Below are 8,177 nucleotides of genomic sequence, written 5' to 3' on the forward strand. Positions count from 1 at the left end.
TAGTGATCAAAAGGTTGGAGGTTAGAGTCCACCTAGAGGTGCCCAGAAAAACAGCCCTCAGGAGTTAGTTCTAAAAAACTAGCCATCAAAAACCCCATGGAGCACAGTTCTAGTCTGACACACAAAGGGTCCTGTCTGGCCAAATAAATACCCCCTCCCCCCCCACACACACCATGCCCTCGGCCACGAGCGTGCTCATCCGGGAACTGGGAAGTGCTCCCTCATCTGGCTAGCAGTGTGGACGTGCCTGCGTCTACCAATCACCAGCAGTCTTCCTCATATGGCGAGGGACGTGGACACGCTTGCATCCCCCAATCACCAGCAGTCTTCCTCGGACGTGCCGGGGCCTGCCAGTCCCTGACCACCTTACTAGATACGGGTCCAGGGCCAGACCAAGCGCATGTCTCCCAGCAATAAAAGAATTGTTCCAATAGCTCAGAGGCGTGACTCCTCCGGCCCAGACACTGTGGACTATGGGACTTTGCCCAGGTTGGGTTTTTCTCCCCAATAAAGCCTATTTGCTCTAATTCGACTGATTTGGTCTCTAGTGCCTCACGACTTCCTTACAGGTCTCATGAGTCAGAATCTACTTGACAGTAACTCTGTTTATTTTGCTGTTTATGCAAGATATCATGTTTTTGTTTATTTGTTTTTTGTTAGAGCACAACTTATATATTTCAAATGGACAAAACATTAGTATCCTGTATAGTGCCTTAAGATAAATTGCCCTTGAATGGGAGCTCCCTGTCCAGTACTTTGAGGTCTACAAGACGTGATCTAAAATCATGTACGACTTTGGAAAATTAGAACTGATTAAATGGAATGGGGGAGTGGAGGGCCTGTGGTTTTTCTTGGTGGTTAATTGCTGTAACACTGTCCTTCGGGTGGCGGAGGGAATTTCGTATTTTCTTTAAACATCATTAGGCACCAGAGCTCTTGCAGGACAACTTTGATGCTGTAGGAATTCTGCCATTTTGCTAGCACTGATAGGCTCTTGGGTCCACCACTCCATTAGAACTGTTATCTCCAGTCATATGAATTTTGTTACAAATACAAAGCGGATGCTTCTGGAGATTTAGGTCCACATTCTATTTTAAGGCTGTATATCCGGTTTTCCTAAATTGTTCTTGGAAGCCCAATTATCATCCCTGTCATCATCATCTTCTCGACTCCACTAACTGTGCCATCTCCTACTCCTTTCTGCCCTTCTTCGAGTTCTTCCAACAGTCGGAAATGGCGTAGGACTTTTACTCCCCAGTCGGTGGTGGCTGTCATCTTGCATTGCTATTGCTCAAGATGTCATGTTTTATGGGTCATAGAATACCATTCATTTTCTTGTGTCATACCAACAGGGTAAGGATGAAAGTGGCTGTAAAAATTTTCTGAATCCAAGGTGGTGGGTGAAGTCACAGGGATGCAAATGATTCAAAGAGTACAATCTTTGCTTCATCTGACACATAGAGAACAATACAACGTTGACAGTGATAGGTTCAACCAGAGGCCAAACAGAAAATTCTGTGATGATTGAATATATTAACAATTCCATGTCCTCCTCAGATATAAGCATGATATCTAGTTTGACAATCACATTGTGTATTACCATTAAAGAAGGTCAAGCCACAAGTTGAAGGACTGAGGAGAAGGTTTCATAGTGCTCTACTCACCACATTTTATCTTTTTTTAACCTCTCATCTTTTGATTCCATTTGATCACAAACTATTTGAAGTCCTTTAAAAGTGTGCAGTAAAAGTATGTATGGATGTTAAAGAAAGGCTTTCAGATTGGAGCAAAGGTGAAGAAAGTCAACTATTATAAAAGCGTTCTATTAGAAACATTTTGAATTTGTATGGCATTTTTTAAAAAAAGCAAATGTGCGCAAAGGTCATTTTCACTGAATTTTTGATTACTTTAAAAAATAAATCACTTTATTGGGGGCTCGTACAGCTCTTATAACAATCCATACATCAATTATATCAAGCACATTTATACATATTAGCTGATGACTTTTTTTTGTCTAGTCTTTTCCATCCTAGAATCCTGTACAATATAAAGCCAAACTTATAAGGTGGTGATATCTACAACCCTACCCACTTTTATAAAATCCTGACATTCCCCATGATCATTTATTTTGCATCTCTTCTATGATTCATGGTTCTGAAAAGATCAGTAGCAGAGCCTGTATTGCAGAGGCTGTGAGTTATTTAATATGGCTCTTCTAGCCCAAATCTCTGACTCCAACCAAGTGACCTCTTATTGACTAGGTCTGGAGAGAAGGTTGGGGAAGATACTATTCATGCATCAGTAATTGTGAACAGGATTCCCTGGAGTGCCCTGCTGTGTATAAAATGAGCCTCTGAAAAGTTGGAGGAGGGGAGAGTGGGAGAAAATGGAGACCAGATAGGACTCATCTCTCTGGAGGTCCTGATGCCAGACCAGAAAATTGGGAGGTAAGGCAAAGGAAACGGGGGAGGTGGAGTTCTGAAATTAGAACTAGGGTACCAGGGTTTCTCCTGAACTCCTTTTTGTGTGGGATTTCCACTCACAAAAGCAAACCAAGAACTCTTTTTTTTTTTCCAGAGGCGGGCCTGAGGTGGGGGTGCGTTATCACCAAGAACTCTTTAAAGCGCTCTAGCTTTGGCGAGCCTGCAGGCCCTGGCTGTGCCCTTGCCCGGGAATAGCGATTTCTGCAGGCCTGATGGGACAGAATCCCAGACACGAGGGGAATTCCACTCCGGAGCTCTCCGCTTGGTTGGCTGCATTAAGCGCACGGCCATGGGAGTGGTGGCGGGTAGCTATAATTTAGAGTAAAAGAAAAATATAGTATTACCTTAGGAAGATCATGGTGTGGGAGAAAATAGGCGGAAAGTTGGGAGTCCAGGGAGCAAATTTAGTTCCAATTGGGTGAGAAGGAAACAACCCCCCTAATAAGCTGGATCTCTTCCTCTGGGGGCCAGCCTGACAGCCCCCAAATTGGAGCACATCACAAGCAAAGAAAAAAAAAGGGTGTGTGTGTGAAATATATGTTATTGGTTTAAAACTCAAACCCAAGTCTGGTTGCTTAGCTCCAAGGAGCACTTAGATGGAGGCCTTTAACATAAATCAGTATAAGAAGCAACCTGGCTAAGGAATGCCAGAACTCAGCTACAGGGCCTGGCAGCTTTTAGCATAAAAAACCCCGCTGTAGCAAGTGTCAGCTTTAAACAGCAAAGAAATGCAGCCCAGTGATGGTGAGAGACAATTTTATTTGATTTTATTCTAGCTGGCCAGGGAGACAAAAAAAAATAAATTTCTCAGGCTCATCGGGTTTGCTTTTAACCCTCCCCCCCTCTTTGCTTCTTTCTTGGTCTCCCACAGTCTACTGCTAATCTTCGGACCACTCCCCTTAGACTAGGGAATTTATGCCTGTGCCACACCCAGCCAGGTGAGCTCCATCCTGTGTAGTTAGCTAGGCTGGGAAAAGTCCTGCTGACCCCCACGCTTCTCAATTTCTTTCTAGGGAATTCCTGCCTCTGTGCCTGGGGGCATAAGGCAGCTTGGCCAACAGTCCTCAACAAAAGCTGCTGCAGGAGCCTCTGCCCAACCTCTGCAACATCAAAGCAGGCAACCCTTCTGGGTCACTCCTCTGAGAGGGAAGCCACAGGAGGACAAAGCGGTAGGTTAATTCCATAGTGAAAGAAGCTATAGGCAGTTCGAAGAAGCACTCCTACAAGTCTCCCAGAGAGAGCCAGTGCTCTTTGGCTCCCTGGAAAATGGCACCTGGCTCATCTAAAACAATGCCATGCAAACAGCCATCAGCTCCAACGACCTCAACGAGAAAATGAGAGAAACAAAAGGCAATGCCAAAAGCTGTCCTGAACATAATGACATGCGTAGCAGAAGCAGACATTGAGCTGCCACAGAAATTTTCAGAATACTACTTGGAGTCATAGAGGATATGAGGGAAACAATACAGAAAAGGATGAAATGATAGAAGAGGTAAAAGCCATAAATCAAAGAGGAAATACGGGAGCTTAGGGAGGAGATAACAAAAACCAGTAGCACACTCATGGACCTCGAGAAGCGACTGGAGGAATCAGAGACCCGCATCAGTGACTTGGAGGACAGCCAAGCAGTCTTTAACAAACACGAACAAAAATATAATAAGATCATCAGAGAAGCTGAAGAAAACTTAAGAGCTATGTCTGATGCTATGAAGCGGAACAACATTAGAATTATTGGCTTACTGGAGGAAGACAGAGCCAAGAAATCATCTGCAATAATAGTGAGAGAATTCTTGGAGGAAAGCTTCCCCAGATTAGAGAATGAAAACCAGGCAACCATTCAGGAGGCTGAAAGAACACCAACAAGACTGAGTCCCAAGAAGATGTCGCCAAGGCACATAATAGTTAAATTATCCAAATTTGAGGAAAAGGAGAAAATCATGAGACCAGCTAGGGGAAAACAAGCAATCATATATAAAAGTTCCAAATAAGAATATGTTCAGACCTGTCAGCAGAAACTATGGAGAAGAAGAGAGAGTGGAGTAACATGTTCCAAAAATTGAAGGAAAACAACACAAACCCAAGAATACTCTATCCAGCCAAATTATCAATCAAGATAGATGGAGAAGTAAGAGTCTTCCAGGCAAGGAAAAACTCAAAGAATACATTAGAAGAAACCCAGCCCTACAAAAGATCCTTGCAGACCCAGTATGGACAGAAGAACAGCACTCACCAAGCATAAATAAGAGACCGCCACATAGAACAACCTCACCCAGAGGGCAACAAAGAGGAAACAGACCCAAAGATAGCATTGACTTAAATATAGAAAGGCTTGAAAGGCTGCTAAGGTAAGCTTAAAAAAAAAAAGGCAAATGGGGCATAGGGAAAAAGCTGCGGTATACAAATATTCGTGGGGTGAGGACCAGGTAACATGGCAGTGACCAGACCAACTACAGAGATACACATGGTAGACAACTAAAAAGGAGGTGGGGAGGGAGAGGAAAAAAATAATAAAAAAGAAAAGGGTAGTGGGGCCACAGGGCACTAACCCACCCAAGGGGAAGGTATTGTTTGTGTGTCCACAGGGAAAGAGGGACAAGACTTACCTGATGCTCCAAGATGTGAATGCAACATGCTGGTGTGGAGTAGGGAACCAGTGGAAAGGTCTAGGGGTCTGATCCCAATCCCAACTACAAAGGGGACATCTGCCCCTCCCCTCAGAAGAATTTATTTCAAAGGACCACACTGAATATATAGCTCTGGAAGAGGGACATATCTGATTAGAGCACATGGGAGCAGATGAAGGGGGAGGAGGAGAGAGTGGAGCACATCATGGCCCACCAGGCCAAGAGGTCGATGATCCCAATTAGAACAGCCAGTCAATAGAGAGGACTACATGGCTGGCCCCACTATGAGACACGATGTCCCTCACTGACCCACAGCCCTATAGGTGACAACACCGGAGACACAGTGAAGGAATTGCACCCAATCGGATCCCGCCACACTGAGGCAAAACATTAAGGGGAAGCAACAGAACAGCAAGGGAATGGAGTGGTGAGGTTCCTAGGGAATGCTGAAGGTGGACTTTGGGGCCATTGCGTGGTGCCTCAACAGACTGGACTGGAAAAATACTCCTTGAACTACAAACAACAAACAATCCTTGAACTAACTACAAGCTTTTCTTTCTTGTTGTGTTTTGTTTTTGTCATTGGTTTGTTGTTGTTTTGTTGCTTGGTTGTGCTCTGTCTTGTTTTTGTGCATGTTACTATCTCCGCAGGTCTGTCTGAATAAGACAGGCTGGATGAACAATTGGAGGAGAAAACAATGGGACCGATAGTTCTGTGGGGACATGGGAGACAGGGAGGTGGGGGGAAAGGTAGTGGTGTTAATAAACCCAGGGACAAGGCAACAACAAGTGATCCAAATTGGTGGTAAGGAGGGTGTGGGAGGCCTGGTTGGGCATGATCAAAGGTAATGTAACTAAGAGGAATTGCTGAAACCCTGGTGGGGACTGAGCATGATATTGGGACAGGAGGGAAGTCAAAGGAAATAGAAGAAAGAGCTGGGAGTCAGAGGGCATTTATAGAGGTCTAGATAAAGACATGTACATATGCAAATAGATTTATATATGAGGATGGGGAAATAGATCTATGTTCATATATTTATAAGGTTAGTATTAAGGTAGCAGAGGGACATTGGGTCTCCCCTCAAGTACTACCTCAATGCAAGAATACTTTCTTCTATTAAATTGGCAATCTATGATGCTCACCTTCCCACCACAACCGCTGAAGACAAAGTGGGCGAAGAACTAAATGTGGTGAAGAAAACTGATGGTGCCCAGCTATCAAAAGAGATAGCATCTGGGGTCTTAAAGGCTTGAAGGTAAACAAGCAGCCATCTGGCTCAGAAGCAACAAAGCCCAAATGGAAGAAGCACACCAACCTGTGTGACCACGAGGTGCTGAAGGGATCAGTTATTAGGCATTAAAGAACAAAAAAATCGTATCATTTTGTGCTCACCTCCCTGATATGACCGCTGAAGACAAAGTGGGTGAACAACTAAATGTGGCGAAGAAAGCTGATGGTGCCTGGCTATCAAAAGAGATAGTGTCTGGGGTCTTAAAGGCTTGAAGGTAAACAAGTGGCCATCTAGCTCAGAAGCAACAAAGCCCACATGGAAGAAGCACACCAGCCTGTGCGATCACAAGGTGTCAAGGGATCAGGTTATCAGGCATCATCAGAACAAAAATCTTACCATAGTGAATGAGCAGGGTAGTGCAGAGTGGAGACCCAAGGCCCATTTGTAGGCCACTGGACATCCCCTTACAGAAGGGTCTTGGGAGGAGTCGAGACAGTCAGGGGGCGATGTAGCAATGATGAAAAATACCACTTTCCTCTAGTTCCTAAATGCTTCCGCCGCTCCCCCTCACCCCCTCCCCTCTGCCCACTGTCATGATCTGAATCCTATCTTGCAAGCCTGACTAGACTACAGGATATACACTGGTACAGATGGGAACTGGAAACACAGAGAAGCCAGGGCGATGATCCCCTCAGGACCAGCGGCGTGAGTGGCGATACTGGGAGGGTAGAGGGAGAATGGGTTGAATAGGGGGAACCTATTTCAAGGATCTGCATGTGACCTCCTCCCTGGGGACAGACAACAGAAAAGTGGGGGAAGGGAAACGTGGCACAGAGCAAGATATGACAAAATAATAATTTATAAATTATCAGGGGTTTAAGAGGAAGGGGAGAATGGGGAGGTAGGGGAAAAATGAGACCCTGATGCCAGGGACTTGGGTGGAGATCAAATGTTTTAAGAATGATGAGGGCAATGAATGTATAAATGTGCTTTACACAATTGATGTATGTATGGATTGTGATAGGAGGTGTATGAGCCCCTAATAAAATGATTTTTTTAAAAGAATGAAGAAACTGATATAATGTTGATTGTGGCAATGATTGCACATTGTACTACATTAAATTGTTTTTTAAATGAATTATATGTCAATAAATTGCTTTAAAAGATAAAACCTGAGCTAGATGGCCGCTTGTTCACCTTCAAGCCTTTAAGACCCCAGACACTATCTCTTTTGATAGCCGGGCACCATCAGCTTTCTTCACCACATTTGCTTATGCACCCATTTGTCTTCAGCGATCCTATCATGGAGGTGTGCAGTCAATGATATGATTTTTTGTTCTTTGATGCCTGGTAACTGATCCCTTTGGGACCACTCGATCACACAGGCTGGTGTGTTCTTCCATGTGGACTTTGTTGCTTCTGAGCTAGATGGCCGCTTGTTTATCTTCAAGCCTTTAAGACCCCAGTCGCTATCTCTTTTGATAGCCGGGCACCATCAGCTTTCTTCACCACATTTACTTGTTCACCCACTTTGGCTCCAGCTGTTGTGTCGGGAGAGTGAGCATCATAGAGTTCCAATTTAATAAAAGAAGGTATTCATGCATTGAGGGAGTGTTTGAGTAGAGGCTCAAGGTCCTTCCGCCACCTTGATACTTGACCTATAAATATAGACACGTAGATCTATTTCCCCATCCTCCTATATATATTTGCATGTACATGTCTTTGTCTAGACCTCCATGAATGCCCTTTGACTCCTAGCTCTTTCCTCCATCTCCCTTGACTTTCCTCCTGCCCTACTACCATGCTTCAACGCCACCTGGGCTAGAGTATACCTCTTCT

At 44.5% G+C, this 8,177-nt stretch overlaps 1 protein-coding gene across 1 annotated transcript; it reads right to left on the bottom strand.

The window, feature by feature from the left end:
• Nucleotides 1-858: 858 nt before the first annotated feature.
• Nucleotides 859-1,275, bottom strand: LOC142448879 (ubiquitin-conjugating enzyme E2 variant 1-like). Its single transcript, XM_075550708.1, has 2 exons — nt 1,124-1,275; nt 859-1,003 (listed from the first exon to the last, which is right to left on the bottom strand). Exons 1-2 carry the CDS (start codon nt 1,273-1,275, stop codon nt 859-861), a joined length of 297 nt encoding a protein of 98 aa, XP_075406823.1.
• Between the last annotated feature and the right edge of the window lie 6,902 nt (nt 1,276-8,177).

This window comes from Tenrec ecaudatus, chromosome 5, assembly GCF_050624435.1.
Source record: "Tenrec ecaudatus isolate mTenEca1 chromosome 5, mTenEca1.hap1, whole genome shotgun sequence".
In the NCBI taxonomy this organism is placed as follows: Eukaryota; Metazoa; Chordata; class Mammalia; order Afrosoricida; family Tenrecidae; genus Tenrec; species Tenrec ecaudatus.